This window comes from Emydura macquarii, unplaced genomic scaffold, assembly GCF_026122565.2.
Source record: "Emydura macquarii macquarii isolate MOO-44397 ecotype Brisbane River unplaced genomic scaffold, CSIRO-AGI_Emac_v2 contig_450, whole genome shotgun sequence".
Classification (NCBI taxonomy): domain Eukaryota; kingdom Metazoa; phylum Chordata; order Testudines; family Chelidae; genus Emydura; species Emydura macquarii.
This window is the reverse complement of record NW_027130587.1, coordinates 12,750,350-12,775,051: the sequence shown is the minus strand read 5'-3', so window position 1 is coordinate 12,775,051 and position 24,702 is coordinate 12,750,350. Positions and strand designations below refer to the sequence as shown.

At 35.9% G+C, this 24,702-nt stretch overlaps 1 protein-coding gene across 1 annotated transcript in view; it reads left to right on the top strand.

The window, feature by feature from the left end:
- Window positions 1-24,702, top strand: part of NLK (nemo like kinase) — a 107,719-nt gene that overhangs the window by 54,951 nt on the left and 28,066 nt on the right. Inside the window, exons 2-3 of the mRNA XM_067538033.1 lie at window positions 2,440-2,569; window positions 6,889-6,944. Of these exons, the coding sequence (XP_067394134.1) occupies window positions 2,440-2,569; window positions 6,889-6,944 (186 nt within the window). The remainder of the gene's footprint in view (window positions 1-2,439; window positions 2,570-6,888; window positions 6,945-24,702) is intronic.

Genomic DNA, 24,702 nt, shown 5'->3' with positions numbered 1-24,702 from the left:
AGAATCTAATGTGTAAACATCACAGATTTTGCCCATGATAGTATAGTTTAGAAGCTTTTTAAAAAAAATTAATTATAAAATTTCTGTTGTTTTAGCTGATTCTAGTTAATGCTGCCCATAGTGCTCCTGTGAAAGTGGATTGTGTGTATTTTAGAGAGAGAGCAATCTTAAAGATCCCACCTATTTTTTTTTTCAGTCAAACTAGGAGACTTTCTTGAACATAACTTAGTTTAAGCACCAAGTTAAGCTGCAGCTTGGTTTAATTGGATAATTTATTTAGAAATTTAACTAGACTTAATGTATGTACGTGTACTTCTGCCTTTTCATTTTCTACGTTTTTTTCCTGAAATGTGTAGATGTCCCTGTGAAATGTGAAGCCAAGCTGGTAGCTGTATGTTTAGCCATATGTACAACACGTGCCACAGTAGCTTGTCAATGTATGCCAGATTAGAATCAATAGGTGAACAGGTCCTTGTTCTGCAGTAAGATGAGAAAAAGCAGAATACTTATTCTGTCAGATTGTACAGTTACTTATTGTGTATCATCCAAAGACATTGAAACTCTTGTATTTAAAATACTCTCTGAGATCTTAATGCTTAGATTACCAAAATTAATTCCAACTTCAGACCAAACTGTAGTTATTTAGTGAACTGCTCAGTGTGGGTATCGTGGATGTTATGAGATTTGTAATTATGCATTTACTTGAAAATAATTTAAATTAATTACGTCTAAAAATCATCAGTTACTTGACAACTCTGTGAATGAAATCTTTTGATTTGAGGAAGGTACACAGACGCAACAGAGGTTCATGCATGTTGCTGTGATGGAGGCCACATAATAACTAGGCTATGCAAGCCATTTGTCCGTTTTTAAGCCATATGGTCCTCTTTTTGGGTGGTTTGTCTCCTGTTCAGTGCTGAGACAAAACCAGACATTGTTTTGTCTGCCATTTTGAAGAGTGTGCCACTCAATCCCCACTGGCATGACCTTGCATACACCATACTTGCAAGGTTACACTGGCTGGGGCTGTCTCAACCCATTTCTAGAAGTGATGGAATGTCCACTATTCTTAGACTGTGTGAGTGGCCACCCTAATCTGGATAGTAACTAAAATCTAGATCCTGCTGTTGTACTCCTGCACTTCTGTGAAGGACTGTTTGTTTGGGTTCAGGGGACTCTGTACAAACACAAACTGTGCATAGGTGCAGGGATTGGCAGTAGGATCAGGAATCAAAAGAACAATTCTGGCAGTTCAGTCACATGTAGAATTTAAAACCCCTGGGTTATTATTATATCTTTACACCGTGGATTAGAATCCAATTTTTTTTCTCATGCTACATAGTGTAGTGTTTCTAGTAAATTTTGCAACCATTATTATAGACTCCATAGTGGAATAGAAAATGATTGTGAGATATTTGTTCTTTTCCTAAATAATGTTTGAGGCAAAAACAACATATCTTCTTAATGTTCTGTTGCTACAATTTATATAAATTATTCCAAATTAATGATGGATAAGAGTAGTCGTTTCCCTGATGTAATCTTAAACTGTCGGGACAAATTGTGAGCCCCTTAGTCACATTTAATACTCTTTTTTGAAAATAGTTTCATTGAAGTTGGGGGGAGGGGGAGGGAGAGGGGGATACATATATATAATGGGTGCTACCTAAGGTAGAGAGGTACAACTCAACCCACCTTGCTCCAGACTGACTCTTTTGCACACTAACTGCTGAGGAACCAGATCCCATGTTTCCTTCAGAGCTCCCTAGCGCACAGGCAGAACCAGGAATCCTCTTAAAATTTAAAGTGATAGCTTGTAATTTTAACACAGTTCTCAAAACACTATACAAAGATACTCAGTGGCAGATCGAAGATCAGAACAGAGCTCCCAAGTCTATGCTTGGCAGTGTGGTTTAGTGGATTCATCTTTAAGCTGTGTTCATCTCTATTCTACCACTATGCAATAGTTAAATCTGTTCTTTTTGCGGGATGCGGGGTAGAAGGAAAGCAGTGTAGCTGTTTGACACTGCAAATTTGTATAATCGAAAAATGTTCTCATATTAATAGACTATTTAGTTGGTGGCTGAAGGAAACGTTTGTTATGAGTTATGATTCCAGTTATTGATCTCTGACTTCAAATAGTGGTGTATGTTCAGGGTGAACAATTAAATTCACTAACGCATGACGTGCTCAGTCACTTAAGTAACCAGGAGTAGCTGAATGTGTGTAGATATATAATCTTAACCAAAGAATGAATGGAATTTACTTAAGAAAGGACAGTAAATTTACACTGTATTTCCCTTGCTTACATGATTTTTCCCCCCTTATAAGTGTCTTGACCCTGCTTCCTGGTTGAAAAGTATTGTAACCTTAAACATTTTTTTTTCTGTTAAAAAGTTTATTTGAACTAGTTTTTAACCTTTCAGTTTTTTTATTCTCTAGGTCAGTAACAGATCCACGAGATGGAAAGAGAGTTGCACTCAAAAAGATGCCCAATGTCTTCCAAAATCTGGTCTCTTGCAAAAGGGTCTTCCGGGAATTGAAGATGTTGTGTTTTTTTAAGCATGACAATGTGAGTAACGTTTGAGTTTTTTGTAAAAGCTGATTGTATACTAGTAGATGTGATGAGAAAATATTTTAAACATGGAAACATGGATTCTTTAAATCAACTTTTAAAAATCCATTTGCTTTAGAATTATCTGCTGGACCTCCTAATAATCCAGACGTTGCATACAGTGAATGGATTAAATACTCATTCATCTTGATCTGAACGGACTGACATGGTGGAATCTCTGCCTAAATTTCCTTTATTTCACTACCTTGTGTTGTCTTCCCTCTCTTCTTTATAACCATTTCATCTGAGGGTTTCAGATTCTAAAATGATATTCTTGTATGTGATTAAATGCTGAATTCAGATCAGTGTCTTAGTACTGAATTGTCAGTGTACTTTTGTTCTTGCATTTCTCCAAAATATTAACTGTTAACTTGCAGTTATGTTACACACAGATGTTATGAAATTGCAGGTCATGATTCTGGTATGTGATATTGCTCTATGAATTTATGTTGTGACATCAGGTTCTGTTTTTTTATATTTGATAAATGTTTTAATTTCTCAGAACAGTAGTATATTTTTTTTTTTAAAAAGTGTAAGTATCTGCTTTAATGGATGGGATGAGAGGAAAGCCAAGCAGATTCATGGAAGCTTTAAGACTTTTTTTTTCTAGACACTTAAGAAGGCTTTTGAGGCATCCATGAATCCTCCAGTCTGTTATCTGATTTAAATTAGTTTTAATTGTTCAGTCCTCTTCCTACCCAATTTGGACTGGATTATGGATACCACTAAAGTACAACCCATTAATCAGTCTGAATTCCACTCAGAAGTCTGTACATGAATTGTAGAGAAGCATAAAGTGAGGAATCAGTTGAGAGAAATGGCTAAAAAATAGTTCATGGAAGAGATGGGGGAGTTGTTCAGACATTAAGCAACAGGAATGTAGTCCCAGAAGCGGTGTGGAGAGAATCTCTTCTAATTCAAAGAGTTGACCAGTTTGTATTCTACTGGGTAGCTGTTCAGGTTTTACTTGCAGTTTCTGTTCTGGCAGATATGTTTATCATACTGTAAGTATTACCTGCTAATTCTGCATTGATTTCTTTGTTTAGAGACACTCTCTATAAAGATAGGCCTTAATTAGAGCAAAATGGCAATCTAAGACTGGGGAGACTGAGGCAAAAACACAAACTGGACTCTAGAAATAAGCCAGATGGTAACTAATTAAAACACTATAATAAAGCTGTAGCTTCCAAGGGTGGCCTACAAATCATTACTCAAGCTTCTACAAAACAGTGCTCTCAGGTAGAATAGGTACTGTGTAACAGACTTTTACACGAGCAAACATTTTTCTTTGTCTTTACCCTGATTCACAGGCATTGAGAGGTGGGTTCCCCTCCCTTCCCAGTAATTGCATACTTTTCCAAAGTTCCTTTAGGATGCACAGACCCTTGGTGAAAATAAAGCTGGTGACAGTAGGGAAGGATTTTTTTTTTCCTCTTTTATAAAAATGTTGTGAAACCTAAGTCCAAGAAAATCACTTTTTGTTTTTGTTTTTTTAACTAAAGATATCCTTGAGGCAATACGTTAAATCACTTCTGTGTAGCAGCTTCATTACGGGATAACTTTTGTTATGGAGTAAGAAGTAATAAACTGCTTTGGCAAGTGGAGCGGAGTCTGATAACAGAAGCAGTTTGTGCATATGCCCTTAAATGCCATAGATGATATTCCCCACACTAAAGTAGTTTCTTAGTCTTCTGCGGATTTAAATTCTGTGCAGTTGCTTTCTCAAACTTGTCACTGGAGTGGCAGAACTTAAGTGACTGTCTGGGCTGTTGGTTCAAAAAGTGAATAACTTTAATGTTTGTTGTCAATGCCTTTATGGAAATGGAGTCATATGTTGGGATGGTGTTAAAAAGATGAATTGCAAGACAAAATCAACCTTCTTTTTGTCTGTATACTTAGTACTGTCTTACGTTTCAAAATTACTTCAAACTTCTTTAAGAGGTTTTGGGCTGTATTTTTACATTTGAGATACTAGGATCAAGATATTTTAAAGTGCGTGCCTTAAACTTGTGCTTTTAAGACAATATATAGGCACCTGAAAAATAGCTTTATTTTTCAAAAATTACTGAACACCTACCACCTTGCGTCATTGCTACTGGTTGCTTGATACTTTTGAAAATCAGACCACTTATTCAGGCATCTAATTGTGGATTCAGAAGCTTGAGTTTAGGCATCCAGTTTGAAAATCTTGCTCTCTCAACATCTTGCTGAAAGACCTTGGCTTGATCTTTTGAAGACCTGAATAATGATGTTGCTTGAGATGTGACCTGAATTGTGGCTCTCCCTTGTCTCAGTTGAATGGGTACTAGGTACTATTTTTAAGGAGGTCTAAGACTTAGACTTTACATCACTAAGTTATGGAGAGGCAGGGCAACAGTTCAAGTTGCAGCTTGTGAATCAGTTTCTCCAAAGATCTTATCAAGATCTTCCTTGCAAAGAGAAGAAGTGAAGACATAATTTAGAAAACCAGAATAAAACAAAATAATTTGACAGTCTTTGTAAATCATAAAGCAGTAAAGTGGGATTATACTCTTCCTGTGCAGTTCTCTTTTAAGGATAGTGTTTGAGAGGATGATGCATATGAGTTTCCTGAGCTGCAATTGACTGCAATTCTCTTGTTTGCTCATATTTGGAGGTTTTCAGGTAGTCTAGGAGAGGAAGCAGAGGGCAAACTCATGCCTAACTGCAATTAACTTCAGTGGCAGTTGCATGTGATAGTAACCAAGGGAAACTTTTTCCCTAGTAGTGTTACTCAAAAAAATGTATTAATCTAGAAAACACAATATGGAAGAAGAATTTATAAATAAAGCAGGAAGCATTCTTTATCCTTCAGTTATCGAGGTTTAAAATGTAATGGTTCTTTTCTCTGCATAATTTCTGATTATTACAGAAAGCTTTGACATGTAAATATTTTTCATAATGGACACGTCACTCCAACATTGTTTCACCCTGCAGGCAGGATGTCTGTTGTTCAGATGCAGAATTTTCAAGTTAGATGTCAAACAAAACTAATTTCTAAACTGTCCCTCGTGGGAATAAAGTATATGTGCTTGAAATTACACTCTACTGTTGGTTCTACACACAAACATCTCTTTGATCATGAAACTTGATTGCAGGCATTTGTTTTATAAATAAATACTTGCTATCTTTTAAAATAGAGAAAGAAATTGTAATGTGTTTTACTTCATGTATTTTTCTTTGACTTTATATTAATTATGCAAGAAGAAAAATAAACATTTCACAAAAGATTATTTTGTTGGGAGAAACAACGGCTAAATTCTACACTCACCTGCATGCTGTGCTATCCTGCTGATGTCAGGGGGGCTTACTCTATGCCATGAAAGCAGGGCCCCCACATTGGGGGGAGGGAGGGAGTACGCTTTACCGGGACCCAGAGGCTGCAACCCCCATGGGTACATGTGTGGGAGGGGGCCCGTGTTACAAGTTTGTACTGGGCCTAAGAAAATTATGCTTCGGTCCTGCATGAAAGTGCAAAATTTTTCCTTGTGTCCTGTGTGCTGAGAGGATACAGCATGTGTGATTTCAGAATATTACCATATCTCAGTGGTCCTCAAAATTTTCAAGTCAGCCTCCCCCACCTTACTCCTAATGTAATCTGTTCATGCCAGGCTAGGGCTGCAGTTGGGCCAGAGCCGGAGCTGGGGTAGAGCAGGGTGGTGCTCCTTCCTCGCCCTCTGTGTGGGCTGGCCCAGGCCACGCTGCACCCCTCCGCCCCCCTGACCGTTCTTCCGTGCTCCCTCCGTCCCCCCGGCAGGTGAGACCCACAGTTTGAGGACTATTTCCATACAATATAACATCATCAGTGATGTCAACTTTACAAATATTTGGAAGCTAGCTACTCTCCTTCACTTTTTATAGAGGTGATCTCCAAATGTGAAGACCAGCCTAATCTTAGTTTCTGGGGTAGAATAAAGCTAAGCCCTACAAGAAAAATGAGTCAATTTACAGACAAATGTTGTTGGTAGGTAGATACAGGAAGTCTTGAAATTAATAAACAACAAGTAAACTATGCCAGCTACAAAGTAAGACGAAGTCATGGGACTGACCAAGTTTAAACAGTGAAATTTTAATTCATCATACAGTTAAATAGTTGTTCTGTCAAATCCATTAAAAGGACACCTCAAATATTTTAAACAGTAGGCAAACAAAGGGTTAAAATGTAGCCTGACCTTGCCTTTATAGTATGTATTTGCTTTGGTTTGACTAAGATTTCTATTTTTTCCTCTGGTAAAACTGTCTTACCTATTTTTCCATAGGTGCTCTCTGCCCTCGACATACTCCAGCCTCCACACATTGACTACTTTGAAGAAATGTATCCTAAATATAAAATAACTTCAGTTGAGGTAGGTGTGATTGACTTCAGACTACAAATTGCAAGTGTTTGATTTATTCTCTGTATAGGGAATTGGAAAGAACCTGGGCCCAATTTTCATAGCCTTTATGTGAATAGTTTTGTTGAAATCAGTTGACATCTGCTTGTGCAAGAGCAGTTTGTTAATGTTATCATTAGAGTGGAACAGGTTCAGGATTGATCATGAAGGTTTGAATTCATAAGCGCCAGCAGGCAAGTGGGGTATGTAGTGCTGCTTACCAGCAGACACCACTTGTGGTTACAATTCCCCCAAATACTGTCTTTAAAATTAATTCCAAGAATTATGTCTTTGTTGGTTTGTGTTTATTAGGCAACACTCTAAAACAATTCCTAAAAATGCCCATCTTCCCATACTAATGCATGAGTGGTGATGACACATGCCAGGATATAGAATTTCTAGGGATATTCCTATGGAGCTAGTGTGCATGGCATGCATTATTCAGGCCGAGTATCAAAGTAGAAAACAGATGCCACATGAAATTATGCGTTGTTTACCATAACGTTTACAAAAAAGAGCACACGTGCTCTTGTGAATAACTTTATCAAGAAACCATGAATACCATAATAGATTACTTAATATTAGGATATTTCACACATCACTGGAATAGTTTTGATTCATTCCAAAAAACAGTATTTGACAACTATGAACAAAATACATATGTGTTTTTATTTATGTTTAGTTTGGGTGAGGGTTTTTTGGGGGTGATGAGGTTTAGAGGTTTAATACATGAACTCAGAACATATTTAGTGATTGATTATCTGTGCCCTTTTCGTTGCACATTCATATATATTAGAGAGAAATATACATAATTAGGCAAATTATGGTTAGAGTTCACTTGCTTTAATAGAAAAATGAATTCTATGAAATATAGCTGTTGAATATTTATAGCCTTTGATATAGAAGATCTTTGTATAGCACCAATCACCACAATATATAAGTAGTGATTTGTACAAAAAGTACATAGGAGTATTAAGATTCTGGTTTCAGATTCTGGTGCTGTGATTAAAATAAGAATAATTTTGTTCCTCTTTGCAAAACTTTACCATTTTACAGATCTCAAGATCCCAATAAAGACTGTGTGCCTGGACTGATCTCACTAACCTATTACTATTTTTAGCGCTAATTTAAACATTTAGTTCACAAAATACAATTTTATGGGAAATGTTTAGAAAGTTTTAAACAGCTTTTAATAGGGAAATAAATCAGATAGCAATACAGAATGGGATTATTTGGTTATAGATATATTTCCGAATTGAAAGTAATTCATCAGACTCTTTAATAGACTGTCAAAATCCAAATTCATTAGTTTGTGTCTTACAAACAGCTCCTGTTTTAGATAGTTTTATTGTTTTCAATTGTGGTAAGGAAAATGCAAGCTAGAATTTGTCAAGTAAAGGAACTGTTTAATAAATACATTGTTTTAAAAAGTTACTCTCTCTATAACAGACATTATGTATATATCACTTATAAATACCATACCTGTTGATAGGATTAAAGCATAGTATAATTTTACAAACTCTTCTAACATGTCAGCTGTTGTGATGAAGTCTTCAAGTTTAATCAAAAGCTTATCTGAATTGAGCGTTCAGAATGAATCTTTACTCACCTTGGAGGTATTATGTAACCTCTTATTAAAATATTTTAAATCTATACAACCAAAAAGCAGGTTGTTGCTATTTTACCATAATTTTAATGGCTAGAAATGCTGATGTACTACATGCCTGAGGAGAACTCTGAAACATTTCTGGGTTTTGTTCCCTTTTTAATTCTCTATTTGCTAGTGGAATCCTTTGGTTTTGTCATAAATAAATCTTAACGGAAATGGTGCTAACTTTTAGACACAGTTAAAGTCCTTGTAGTTATGGAAGGTACACCATTTTACTGTTTGGCTGTTTTTCAAGAACTGTAGACTTAAGCTTACTAACTGAAGCTTGTTATATAAGAAACAAAGTTCATAGTGGTGGAACATAGAGGAATCCAAGGTCAACAACCCCACTGCCCCTTTATTTTAAATTGAATGATAAGAAGACAGTTAACATGGGCAAACTACAGGAAACCAACTCTTAAAATTTTAGTCTTAAATTAATTAAGTGAAAGACTGAGAGTTGCTGAAACGCTGTTCAGGGTAAAAACATAGACTCCATTTAAATTGTATGCTGGTAGGGAATATCCTCAGATTTTTTTGTATGTGATATCACCTATCACATTGTCTGATAACAAATTAAAACTGAGTGGCTAATTTTGTGTGCCAAGATTTTAAATATAGTTTTACACAATTTAGCTTTCTTCTTAGTTTCTAATAGCCTCAGAAGCTTGAAAAGAATATCAGGTTTGTCTGTTTGGCATACAGACTTCCTCACCCTCTCCTTCCTTTTATTAGTGCACAATCCAGTATGTCTCTAATTTCATTATTCTGTTACTTCCTTATTTTGCCAAAATCATAATTGGAAGAGGTCATCGATTTTTGGAATAAGCTTTATTTGTTAACTTTAGCTTCCTCCTTCCTAGGAGAAAAATATTTCAGAACCCTGCATTAAATGCTGTTTTCCAAATATTTCCCTGTGTGTGTTCGTGTTCATGTGTGTGTGTGTGTTCGTTCTAAAATTAAGAATCCTGAGGATATTCTTTCTTACATGCAGGCCTCCATATTTTGATAGCAGGCACTCACTGAAGAGCCAGCCTAGTTCTGTCTCTTGAGCTGCAGAGATTTCCTCTTTAGAGGACAGACTTCAAAAATAAATACTGCTGTTTCACTTAAACTCTAAAATATATTGGATCAACTTGAACTTCTTAAATTGGGGGGAAAAAAGGGGGGATAAAGCTTTTTTGGGGTGAAAAATGTTCCCTATTTTTGGACCAACTGTATGTCTGTTCAAAATTTTGAAAGTTAAAAAATAAATAGATAAATAAGTGGTGGGATTTCAGATTTTGCAGAAACTTTTGTGAAATTCCCCCTATCCCATATTTTTCAACTAGTTCTAATATTGGCTGCTAAAAAACATTAAAGTGACATTTATTGAGATATTTCAGTACCTCTCCTGTCTTGTAGGATCGGACTCTTCTGCTGTGGTAGAACAAGTGCCAGGGCAGTGCAATGGGGGAAAAGTGCCAGGTTTCTGCTCCTTGTTCTCCAAGTGCATTGAGGATGGGAAGAAAATGAAGCCTATTCTATGGCCAACAGATGGGCTCCACCTCAGGTGGATAATCTGCCACAGAAAGGTGGCTGTCCAGGTCCCTACACACAACTAAAAACTGGCAAGAGCAAGTTGCCTGTCTATCTTGCAAAGCAGGAGTCTGATTCCAAACAGTCTCCAGTTAGGCTAAATGTAATATTAGTAACGTTTCCAACCCTACTGTAGGACTCATCTCAGCTTGTGCATCTGATTGTTGATTATGTGGATTTGGCCCTTATATTGGAGTAAAATTATTTTCTGCTAGAATAGATAACTCAGAAGGTAGCATCTTCAATGCCAAATAGAATTTTTAGGCTGATTTTACAGATCATGCATCTTTTTGGTAGGGAAATATTTAGACAAATGTTTCCCTAAGGCAGCTGAAGAAGAAAGAGAATTTCTGTACTGTCAGTATATGTGCCTGTAGGGCGTTGCACATGTAGTTTTAGCTGAGGAAAAAGTCAGTCAGGCGGAAGTAATAACAAATTCCACGGAGACCATGGTATCTTCTTGCTTTTGTGTTTTCACACCATTAAATCTAATTTGTCAACCAGTAGTGGCACAGTATTCGATAGAGTCAGTGAAAAAACTTAGTGCACGATGAGTAAAAAAGCAAATTAACTATAGCTTTTAATTATTTGAGGGTTTGAGCTTGGGTATTGCATAAAGATATGACAGCATGTTATGAACTGAAGTATATTTGATTTATTAAAACTACCTCTGTAGGTTGATTCAGCACCTGATTCGTGAAATGGCAAGTTCAGTGCATGTGGCAAAAGGCTGGTAGTAAGAAGAATCTGGGTTCTGTTCCAGCCCTGTCACCATTTTGGAATGTGGTCTTGGGCAAGCTGGTTGTGGTAATACGTTGTAAGGATTTCAAATATCCATCAGAGCAATTCTCACTTAATTGATATAATTAATAGACTTATAGCAGACACAAAATTACAGGTTTTCATTTCAAAATTATAGTTAGGGAATCTAAGCAAAAATTGCAGCAATTATTTTTCTGGTCAATTTAAATATTTGCAAAAGACTACAAAAAGATGATAGTTCCAAGCCAATATAAGCCAAGCCAAATAAATTTATTTTCCCGTCAGTGTTACTGTAACATGCGACCAAACACCAAGCCAAAACTTCACATTATAGCATCTATTAAGTTAGTCATCAGTGTCCTTGTTCAGTCTGGTTTATTTTATCAGAGTTCTTTTAGTGTGACAGCCTGTTCCCCCTTGCTTTGTTATGTTTCACTCTGATACTTGGGGTGGAATGAAAAAAACAGGTCCTTTTTATTAGACTGGCAAAATCATTTGTAGTTTAAACTTATGTATACATTCCTCTTGCAAAACTACCATTGCAACACAGATTTTTCTCCATGTCTGGAATTAGAGATGAAGTCAGTCTTGGAATCACTGCTTAGAAATTACTTTCCTAAAATATTGAATGTTTTATTAGACTAATCTGCATTGCGAAGATTTTTCTGTATACCTATTGTATGTTGATATGTTACTTTCACAGACACTTTTCAGGGTTAAGAAAACTGCAAGCTAGTTTGCAGCTTCCCAAAAAAATGCTGATTTTAAAAGTATTTGTACAATTGGGTCAGAATATTAAGAAAATATTAAAGCTTTGTAAGTAATGATTTAATGTTATATATTTGCATAAAGAAAAGGACTGTTTATTTGACTGAGTCAGACTTAAAAATGTTTACAGGATTTATTTGTGGGTTAAGCGTACCCAATTAATCAAACAGGATTGACTATTTCCACAGGATTTTCCATATAATTACAGCATGGAATGCAGTACTTTTCCTCTGTGGGTAAATCTCAAGGTTGTATAATTCATTAAATATTTCTCAGCTTGCATAAGTGGTCAGATCCTACATCTCAAGGTGGCATAAAACTAAATGGTCACTCAGACATTTCCGTCATGTTATCAAGAATAAAGTACTGCCTTCAGTTAGAAAGCAGTGTGTTGTGGGCTGGAATAGGGCTATGAAAACAATCCTTTAATTTAGAGAATCTCAGTAGAATAGCAATTGTTAAATACCAAAAGAAAAGGTGTTCAAGAAGAAACTAATAAATTCTGTAAAAGTTAGTTTGTTTTTTCTTGTTTCTGTTAGCCTAACATTCTCAACCTGCAGAACCTTAAGAGAGTGGTGCTCATAGTACTGAAAATTAATAAAGCTAACGTAATCTGATTCAGGCTGGTCATTTTAAGGGAGAATGATCTATATTAAACTTGTAATGCCTGTGGTGGTTTTACACCTTTTGTCTTGTATGCAATATTTGGGGATAATTTTTAATTGAACTTTTTTTTTGCAAAGACACTCCCAAATTTTGGATAGGCCAGTCAGTTTTTGGCTTGTATATATGAGAGGATGAGTTCATTGCCTGAAGGAGTCCTATCTTTTTTTTTTTTTTTTTTTAAAGGACTTTCTATAGCATTTAAAGTGTAAATAAGTTTGACTTATTTACGGCATATATTTTACTTTATACACAAATTAGAACTATGCTGCATCTTACTGGTAATTCCAGGACTACAGGGGTCATTTTGCAGTGTGTGTAACTTGTCTAAATTGTGTTAACTCTGCTCTTGTACTGAATCTTAAACTATAACCTCTTCTCTATAGTTTTAAAGCTTTTCCTGGTTAAAACTGTGGAGTTGGTGGTAACTTCATGCTCTGCCTTTTGTCTGCCGTCCCGTCCCATCCCATGTGTGTGTCGTCCCCCCCCCCCCCCTACCCGTCCCCCTCCCCACACACAAAAGGCCTTGTGTTGAGCTAGGCTGAGCCCTTCTGAACAAATAGGTTTGTATGCTGCCCCAGTTGCCTAAGAGGTTGCTCAAGTGACCATCTTCCACAAGGGGCCAAAAGCTCTTCCTTGGGTAGCATTTTCAGGCTGTTCTGGCCTGTGCTGTTATGCATCTAACTTTCATCTTTTTATTATAAACAAAAGCAAACTTTGAAGATTAAACCAAAAGCAGAAGAGTTGAAAGGAAACTTTTGTGAATTATAAACTGACCAGAGACAGAAATTACACCATCAAACTCTGTTGCAACTCAACGGCAAGGCATGATATTGAAATAGCCACTGTGATCATCCATTAATAAGATGGCTGCAAACCATTTCCAGAAGTTTAAAAAGATGTGTGCATGTGTAAATACACATACATATGCACACAAATAAAATATTTTTGTTGTGGAAGTGATTGTATTTCCTATATTTTTATATTTAAAAAACCCTACATTTCTACACAAAGTAACATCATGGGCATTCAGAACTAGGTGTACTGATATTTTTCTGCAGTGTTAACCTGCATACACGGTAGAGCTAAAGTTGAAACTAAATAATTCAGTATCCCACACTTGCTCATTATACATTCTGCTTATCTTACAGGAAGCTTTATTGTATTAGGTTTCAACTTCTAATTGAGCTATTTCAGTTTTGTGGTGTATTGCTGGGGTTTTGGAAGGCTGTTTTTACTGGTTGATCAGGTCATGGTTATTTTTCTATTTTTGACCAGTTTAACAATTTTTTTGACCAGCTGAAAATTGTCAATTTATTTTATTTAGATAAACTTTGCTTGGGAAAGAAACTATTTACCTTATATTGATTGCTACAGAATAATATGAACACATTTCAAGGTCAATGATTCTAACTGAAGCACATGCAAATTTTCTGTTTCATATCAAATTATTGGGTGCAAAGATGGAATATACTTTACTATTGCCTCTTTCATATGAACAATAGATAATACTCCCATCAGTGTGCATAGTTATTTCTTTCATGTGGACATCAGTGTCTGAGACAAATAATCTTCATAAATTGGATTTCAGTTATCTGCACTAGTTAAATGCCCTCATTTTATTACAAGTCATATGAGTTATAAATCAGATCTAGGTTAAGGATTGCTTCCTCTGTGGGACTGTACTATCAAGAATATTTAAATTGGGTAACCATACTTACATAGATGTTTTTGAACAATTCTATATGTAAAAGAACAGAGGCATTCATTTTTCATAAATTTAACTGATTTTAAGGATAGTGTATTTTGACAGGTTTTTATAGAACTCTGCTTAGGAGTTTTTATTTGAATTTCTTGACGTTTGGATTGTGTTGTTCATATGAAACTATTTTGTCTTGTGGTGTCATCACTCCTTCCCAGAGAAATAATTGTCCTACAAAGGCGACAAGTCGCATACTTAGTTAAACCCTGTTTCATTCAATGTAGCAGTTTGTTCCTTGTCTCTGTTACGACCTATGGTAAGTGAACTTGAATGAAGTTTGAAGCTTTAACAGTTATTTTAAAGAAAATAGCTCTAGAAGTTACTGTAGTTACTATTTATACAATGTCCAGTTCAGGGAAACAGTAACTGAATTTTCATGGAACTCAGTTTTTTTTTTTAGTGTCTAAACGTGTAAAAAATTAACAAGTAATAAGAGAACTGTGACCGCCAACTCTTTTCTCTTAAGTCACCAGACATTTTCCAGATGGTTATTACTTTGGTTATTGCCAATCCAACCTGAATTTGGTACTCATAGATTTTCTTCAAGTGGTTGCTCAGTCGTTAGCTTAGTAACTTGTTATAGGGAGTTTCCACTCAGTATTTCACGTTGGCAAGACCATAATACATATCTAGAATGTCACTGAAAGATTCCATCTACTGGTAAGGAGGCGCCATGCCCAAGTATTTGGCTTTACTAATAGACACAAGGGGAGAAAACAAACAAATACCCTATTTCCCTTGTTATGTACTGAATATCACGAAAATAAGGGTAAAAATCTCTTCACAAAACATAGATCATGGTACCTTGTCCTGTTGAACCTTTGAACAATTTTTGAACAATTCTATATGTAAAGGTTCAACATCCCAGCTTTTAAGATATAAGGCTTCACAATAAACATGTTCCAATTCCCCACCTTCTCCAAAAGATGTCCTTCAGCAAAATTAAGGAAGATCAGACCTGACATTCTTGATGTTTCTACAGTTCAAAAAAGAAGAAAGCAGGACCATCATTCTCTCCACTCCAACATGCACTTTTAAACTCTATGCATCTTGTTAAAAGGAAACATTCCAGTTTTTTGTTTTTTTTTTTAAGCTCTTTGTAGGTCAGCATAAGAGAATTCTAATCCTAATAACCCATTTTTAGTTTCACTCTGTTTAATATGGAATGTTGTTTTAATGTCTGTATATGAATTTCCTTTGGGGTTTTGTAGAATGAATTGCTAAGTCACTGTTGCCAAGTACAGTAACAGCACACTTTGCAGATATGCACCTGTGCTGCTGAATGTGAAGTTTAATGGGCAAATACCATAGAATGTTATGCTAAATGCATTCCACTTGCCAAGGAAACGTATAAGATGCGGAACCTAGAAGCTTTTCTGGGAAAGGGAGATGTCGGTGAAAACAATCTGGATGAATCTTTTATTTCCTTGGTGAATAAGCAAAATCCCAAACTCATCTGGTAAGTGAATTTAAGACCTGAATACTTAAAGGCTGGATTGCTCCTCTAAAGGAATGAATAGAAGGTCAGGCTGTTGGTTTGACTGCTGAACTTTTGAGGAGAGGTAGCCTTACAATTCTGAAAACCAAGGACTTGTCTGATCTACCCAGAACTAAATATAACACAATAATTAAATGAATTATAATTCACAACTTCAGTTACTTTAGTGCTTGTCTGTGTGTTAACATTTACCTCAGGTTGAGTGTCCTGTTTTGATATAACTATTAAAAACTTGTTATATATGTTCATTTAGCTATTTTGATTCCAATTAAACAAGTAATGTCATGAGATTAGAAGTAGGCAGGGTAAGAGGAATGCTTGTTCAGGAGTGCAGTTAGATACACACTAATTTTATGTAATTTTGACTTGATGTAGTTTAGTGTTTATTATAGAAAGCTCTCATTCTTTCATGTCTGATTCAAATCTTTTCTATTTTTATATGTAACCCATTTATTAGCCATCTACCTCTAGCTTGTGGAGGATGCTGTATTTAATATAATATTATGGATGAGAGTAGTCTGATGTAACTACTTGTGAAAGATGTACTCTGTATCCAAAGAGAGATCCAGGAAAATGGTCCTTTGTCCCAGATAAATATCCTTAGAATAATGGTACTTTGGCAGCAATGAAAATTTTTTCCTTTCTTGAGAGGTCTACCAAATAGACTGGCTAATTACTATGACCATCTTGATGTTCCTCTCTTACTACACGGAATCTAGTGAGGTTTAACTTTTACAAGTTTAGTTTTATAATTCATAATCTTAATTTTTTGTAAATACAAAGTTATCTGAATTTGTAACAAGCAAGTTTTTGCATTTTAAAATCTGTAGTGAAAATTCAGTATTTCTTACCTGTGTATTGATATAATTGTCCCAGTCTAACCTACTACAGAGGCATATATAAAGGCCTCATTAGGTAAAGATTGAGGCATGTGCCAGTCTGAATATTTTTATAGAGAAAATGGCACAGAAAATACCGTCCTAATATGACTCAGTTGTAGCATGTATACCTGGATAGAAATTTGAACTGCGCTTTTGTTTTTGCCGAGTGCTACAAGTACCACTCAAGTCCTTACCTGTGAGAACTTGTACACGGGCTTCTCAGATAGGTTACCTATGTGTCTTGCACATCTCTCCAAGCTGTTGACTAGGAATCTTAGTATCTCTGTAAAAGCATTTTTGCCAAGATCTGCAGGTGCTCCATGCAGTCCTGAGCAGAAGCTTTATATAGACTTCATTTTATTGCTCTACTTTACACGTGCCCCACCCCAAACAGAACACTAAGGCTCGTTCGCAAGCATTAACAATTTGCCTTACACAGGTGTAGAAGCTATGTTTGGATTTTCAAAGTTAATCCATCTCTTAGCTGGAGTTGATAGCATATTCCCATAACCGTAGGCATGGAAATGGTATACAAAAAAACTATTGGGCAGAAATCCATCCCTTGTTACTCAAGCATAGGTATCTATTCTGGTTGTATGACATGCCTAAACTCATAGCCAACTGTTAGGGTGGCATAGTACCCATTTATAAAGTGTATGTCCATTTAAAATAAGCATAGATGCCAATCAGTTACCTGTTTAGAGCTGCCTAAGAATGCACTTTATTACAAGGATTCATGTCTGTTAATTCTAGTGAATGTTATTGCATTGTTGAATAACTTAATATTGTTTCACTGTTTATGTTTAAAATTTACTGAAAGTGGCATAACATTTACAGAAATAAAATCAAAATGAAGACTGTATGTAATGATCACATAAATAACAAACTAGGAATTTAGAAATAAAATACTTAATTTCCTTGGAAAATATGGATTAAGAATCTGTCCTCTAAGTAGATACTAGATATCTGAGTGAAATATTTAGTCATAAGATTCCAAATGTTGAACAATCCATCTTGACAACATAACAGGTCAAATTATAAGTAAAAAAGATGGAGATCTAATGTCTTAATAAGAAGTTGTATACCATCCTTATAGTACTGAAGGATTATTGGAACATCTGAATTAATAGTACATCACTTTTCTAGTATAAATCCAGAATAGTGTTTTCTAATCTTTCATAGTATTGAATTCTGCAACTGGAGAAAGACAGATATTCTTCTTCTTGGCCAATAATTACTGTAGGCTTCTCTAGTCACTCTTTGAAGACTTTCCCGATTAAAGCTTATTGCAGACGCAGCTGAAGATTCACAAAATTATCACTTTTTGTCAATCGTGTCAACCTGAATTGATTTTAATACTTTGGGCAAGATGCATGAAGAGACGTGCAGTGGACTTTCCCATTCCGTCTTAAGGGCTTGCTGGCCGTCAGTGTTTCACGAGAGACAACCTGGACAAATGCATCATTTAAAAATTATTCCAATGCCTGATGAGACTTCATCTAGTACAAAGGATGACTGGTCCCAATATCATAGTGCCTATTAGAATACTCTGATCTCTCATTCTTTCACAGGACCTCTGTAGAGGGTCTCCTTTCATTCTGTACAGTAGTCTTTTACTCTTAGAATTCTCTGTCTTCTTCCCTCACTGTTACTCATCCTTCTTTCTTCCCCTCTTTCCTGTTGTTTGTAGCATAATAGCCATGTTTCCAAACCAATAAACTAAGATCTGCCTTTTTCCCTCTCTATTTTCTGAGGGGCCTATGCTATGGACTGAAAACTAGTGTTATGTTAGAATGCATCAGAGAAACTGAAATACCTTTGTTCCAAGAGCTGAAAAATGAATTAGATATTGTCATTTGGAACTGAAAATATAAATCCTAGAACCTCCTGTCTATGTGCACAAATTCACTCCATTGACGAGGGAGTTACAGTTTGAGGCCAGATAAAAGTATACGTTCATAGCAAGGAATATAATCCTAAATGATAAACCATAGTGGTGTAGTTTTTTGTCCACTCACCAATTATACAGATATTAATTAGCAAAGTACCTGATTTTATATAGCCGAACCAAGAGTAAGAGTAAATATGCTTCTATCTATGACTACACTGAAATTGGCATGTGAAGTATCTTTGCAGAATTTCAAATGTGTGCAGCTTTTAAAATACATGTTCTTAGACATATGAGTTGAAAACAATTTCCATTATCAGACTTTTATAATCGTATTAATTATATGGGCACATGGGAAGCATGTTTTAATGATCTGACATAAACTTGGAAAGCACAGTAGCCAAATTCAGGAGTAAGATTCAAGAAAGAGGCATGTTGTGTTGCTTTTACATTGTGATGAAGCACTAAGATTTCTGAGATACGGATGACATAAAACCTTTGTCAGCTTCCCACGGAAGTGGTTTCTGCTGAACAGGCCTCTTCTGAGTGATATCAGTTCACACCTGCATAGATGTTACAGCTTGAATGTCACTGACACCACTGAAAATGTTCAAGAGAAGGGTTTGTATAGCAGCATACACTGACTAATGGTACAAAGTTTTTCAAAAATAAAAATAGATTAATAGATTGAAATTTATGTATGTAATTCTATGTAATTTTCAATTTGTATAAACAATCTACTTAGGGGTTTCATTTTACTGTAGCTGAATATTGGTTTTGTGTGGTTTTTCTTTAGTATTGTCTCAATATGAAACGGTTTCTGTCTAGAAAAATGTGTATATAATTAGCCAGGTTTGTATACATGCTGTATAATAGCAAGCAAAACAGCTTCAAAATTTGTTTCTTTGCTTTAACTTACCAATTACATGAATATGAGTCACAGTAATCCTGTCGATTTTTACAAGACTGTGATTTATTAGCTGCCACTTGGAGCCACCTAAAATTTCCTGAAAGTGTTAAAACGTATATACTTTGAAGTAAGAGACAGTTTTGTGATAAGTTCAATAATACTTGCCACTTATGTAGCCCCTTTGATCTGAAGAGCTGAGTGCTTTACTAATTAGCCTTGCAACATCCCAGTAAAGTGGATGATGATATACCCATTTTACAGGCTAATCCAAAGTAAGCTTAATAGATTTACCCACAAACCATTCATACAGAACCCAGGAATCTTGTTTCCGTCACCCGAATAAGTACTAAACACGTATTTTCTTTCTTTAACCTTAAATTTCCCTTTTAATGTGCATAATGTTGGGCCATATTCCTGTGGCAGATTGTGTACAATAAGAGTGTATTTTTATTTAGTCTTTTTCAAACATAGCTGTAAAATTCCAATTGTGCATGCATGGAGATACCTTTACATGCAAAATCAGGGTATGAGAGCTCTTGAGTCATGTACAGTGCTTGTAAAACCATTCTCCTAAACACTATGCAAAACAGCTATGCTGTGCACCCAGACTTTTAAAGATTTCAAAGTCTTGGATGATTAAGTGTTATAGCAGTTCTGTTTGATCAAATACTTATTTGACCATAAAATCCCCCACCCCCCGTCCACTCTTACTGTATCATTTATGGTTAATCACTTTTGTCTTAAATTGTAACTACAAGATGGTGACTTTGCTGTTGAGCCAGTAGAAATTACATGATGAGAGGAAAATCTTAAAATGTTAGCTGTGTGTAGGAATACTTTACAATATTTTGCGTTATTTTCTCAATATCATGTGTTCTCAATTTCCCATGTCTGAAGATATTTATTTTGGAAAAAAAAATTATCAGTAGTGACTTGTCGATCAGTTTGTCGTCCAAAAAATACTCCACCCCTTGATTTGCACTGCTTCTTACATTGCTTCATCCTCTTTTATGCATGGCTGCATTTAATAGTTGTACTGCAGCCTTACGTGAATACTGTGCTATAATCAAAGCTGTAAACTGCAACAAGTTCATAGTAGCACGAGCACTTGAAGAATTCCCGGATTAAACATCAAATTAATCTTGAGTTTAAATAATTATATAACTGAAGGGATTTAGAAAATAATCTTAAAATAGGCTGTGTAATTTATCGCAATACCACAGGCCATGTTCTGTCATCTCTTCCTTTCCCATACCTTCAGTGAATGAGTCTTCACTCATCATACCACTAGGTAAATAGGAGATTTTCAAACAAGTGGTTTTTACTGAGCATTAGGGAGCCTGCACATCTTTTCTTGCCAATCAGAGAACAGAGCCCCCAACATTCCTTATGTAAGAGATGGTGATTCCATTGCCAGTACTTACATATATTAATAATTAACATGGTTGAGAGGAAATGCCAGCATATTTTTAACTATAAATGAGGATATATAGAAATATTAGTTTAATGAGATTTTATTCCATCCTTATACTATTCTTAATCAGACCAGCCTTTTCTTACTGTGCACGTTAATATGAAACAAGCATATTACAGGAACATTATAATTAATGGATTATTGTTTTTTCTTGCCACTTTCCAAATGCAGACATGGCACCCAGATTGAACTGGTATGATCCCAATTTAAAGACATTTGCAATGTGCTTTTAAAGTGTATGAATGAGAGAATTCCAGTCGCCGTTTCAAAGAGCTTCCTGAAATAAGGTGAAAATTATAAGAACTTCTCTGGTTGGAAAATAGACTGTTGAAACCTTTTCCCCTGGTAACACAGCAGTTGCACATTTCTTCCACCATTTATTTCTTTGGGACCTTGCTAATTCACATACTCCATAACTTGCCCAAAACATGGTGGTCTCCTCCAATCTTAAATGGGAGATTTCTGAGACTTCTTTCCTTATTAATGTACTATAGGACATGAGTAATGTTTATACATTATTGAAATTAAGCTAATACAACCACTTTAGTGCAGCATGCTTGGTTTTTGTTTGCTTACTTGTCAATTTGTAAAATTTACTAATTTCAGTGGGTCTCCCAGTCAGTGTGAATTAGTGAGGGTCTATTGTGCTGCTCATTTTCCTTTATAATTTTCTGAAGCAAACTGGTACACATTGTAGTTCTAATTTTATACAGCTACTTAACTAATTAGTGCTGTCAGTAGCAATTTTTAATCTGATGGTAGTGTTCAGTTTAGCTGTATAATGTAGCTCCAGTGACGACCTACTGGCCAGCATATATTATAGATCAATTTAAATGGGAAAAATGCAAGTATCAGTTAAAATACTTTATTGAAAACCTATAACTTTAGACATAGTCTGTTGTTTTAGCTAAATATTAACAGGCGTAAGCAAAGGCATTGACCTGATTGGGCACCAGCTGTTTAAGAGGCTGCCACATTTGCAAAAGACAGACACATCAAGCAAGTCCTGCTTTCACTCTTGTTTAGAGATCCTCATTAAATTGTCCAGACACAATAATCAGATAGCTGCTGTTCAAGTTAATGGCACCTCTGAGCCCCTGTCAAGAGAGCTTTATTTAATGCGCAACAGACCTGGAGTGGTGCAGGTGCCATTTCAGGCCCTCATTTAATTTAAGCGGCTTTAGTTGGCATGGCAACTAGTTGAGACATCTGGGAGACATTATGCTAGGGATTGAGATTTAGGAGGATTTGTGGTATAGCAAAACAGAAATATTATAATAAAGTACAGAGTGTTGCTTTTGGTTTTTTAAATATTTTATTGTAAAATGTAGAATTTCAGGATAAGTTGTAGCCAGCAGGTAAAATTAAATGTAAAAAGTGGCATAAATATTAAAAGGAGGCCTTTGCAAAGGGGAAATTGCTTTATTAAACTAAAAATTATTGTACCGCATAGTTGCTGAACTTCTTTGGGTTACATTTATGAGAGAAGTTCTAGGGAAGTTTTTGTTAGAAAATTGTGATGTCATTAATGTATTAAATATAATTTGGTGGGTTTTAGTACTGTACCACTTAAAAATTTGAATGCATTTTTAGATGATATATAAAACTTGGTTAGATAAAGAGGACCTAAAATATTTGATACTTGAAAGGAATGAAGTACTGTGCATGGTAAAGTACATGGAACAACAGACAGGGGTGTTGCAATCATTTTGGCTGAGGAAGAAAGGAAGTTGCAGGATCTCTCTAGGTCATCATACATGAGTTTTAACCTGGGCTGGTCACTAACCAGAGAGGAGTGGTAAGAAGGAGGGGGTGGAAATTCCTGACAAGGTTCGTCTGCTAATTAATTTACTGGCTTATAGTTCAGAAAGATATTTACCTTAAAGTTAGTTTGCTATCATTTTCAGAGTTATTTAGTAGGGGATTAGTGTAGCTATAAGTATTGAGGCTGTGGATGTGTAAATCATCTAGTGGTTTTACAGATTCAAGGTGGATTTTAAAAAGCACTCAATTCAGCATTGACTTAATAGTATTTCCACTGAAGTCGATGGTAAAACTCCTGTTGACTTCAGTGGCTGCAGAGTTAGGGTCAACACTTTTGAAAATCCCACTGAAAGGTGCAGAGTTTATATAATTATCAAAGCTGGTGCACTGCAAATAGGAATGTTACTGGTTTATGCCTCATTCGTAAAGATTTTTTTTTCCCTAAAAGTCAAAGCGTCAAGCATGGAAAGATAGAATTCTCTGTTCTGGATTAGTCCATACATTTTGTTACCCTCCTTCCAGCAGTGGCCTGAGGCTTCAGAAGGAAGGCAGGAAAAATATTGTGCTGTATTCTGGTGGGTGGAAGTTGAGCTGTTCCTGTCCCTTGTAGATGATCAGCTTATATCTTGAAGCACAGGCGAGCCGATTACAATTCTGTTGCCTTGAATTGCAAATGAGAGTGTGGTTCACTGAAGTAGACACTGTACTAGGACTTGAGAGACATATGCTGTATTTCTGGCTTTGCAGCTGGCCTGATATGTGACCTTGAAAAGACATTCCTCTCTGCCTTTGTTTCACCTCCTAACCTTTTTGACTACTTGGATTCTACATTCTTTGGGCCAAGGAATGTCTCTTAACTGTGTGTTTGTACCAAGCCAAGCACTATCACCTAACCACAGCTGGGGCTATACGCACTACTATAATATAAATAGTAATAATGTATTGAGAATAAGGCCACAGTATTTGACTAGCTATCTGCAGTAGTGAGTACATTAAGTTACTTGTATATTAGTCTAGCAAATCCCAGAATTTCCCTTTTCATTTTAAATGTAGCTGTCCCTTGAAAAGCAGCTGTGTAAACAGTGTTTCTTTATTCTCATATCAAACCTGCTCAGTTTATACATCAAAATAAGATTTTCTGAACTGTCAGCGTTGCACATTCAACCTGTTACTTGAAAATCAAGACATACTGGCTCTACTTCAGACTGTCCATCTTTGCAGACACTCGTCAACAATAAAGAATGCAAATCAGTACTTAGCTGGCAATTTTGTTGATACAGGAGGCAGAATAGAATACAGCTTGCCTTTCAGCAGCTATGCAGGCTCTTCATTGCTGACATCAGCAAAAATTTGTCGGTAAACTAAGCAGATACGTCTGATGTGGTGAGCAGCTATCTTCAGCACTCAAGGTACCCTTTTAAGGATTACTTTTTTCTCTGTAACTCCACATTCAGGAAATTGACAACTTCTTGATGTGGTTTCTCTGTTCTCTCTGCTGTATTTCTCCATTTGTGAACGACAGTATTTTGAAAGTATTTGGTAGTATTTTTGAAAGATTGTATTTTGCTGTTTCTGAGGCTGTCTGAGCAGATATGCCCCCCTCTACATTGATGTCAGCAGGAATAACAGATCTTGGGTTATTCGGCTACTGTGGTAAATTACGAGCAGGCTCCTACACCTGTTGCTTTTCATGTGTGACAGCATGCCAATTGGGTGGCTTCTGCCTTTTCTTCCACATAGAGATGCTTTTTTTTTTTTAATTAGAACTTGAAAGAGATTTACAATCATGGATTTGCATGGGAGGAGATTTGGAGCTTGTGTAAGTGAAATATTGATACTACAGGTAGAGCTGGGCACAATGCATGCACAACCTGTACACATTTTCTGTAAGAGCACTGCAGTACTGACTTATAACATCCCTGTTAGGGCTGTATTTTCCAACCGTATTGACCTCTATCAATTGATCTGGTTATGTGATGTGGATAAATTTCCATGAGGGATCATGATGATGCCACTAGAATTGCTTGTAATTTATGATTAATAAGAATTTTGAGCCCAAAATTACAGGTTTTAAAATATGATTAAATTAATACCAGGAATCTTA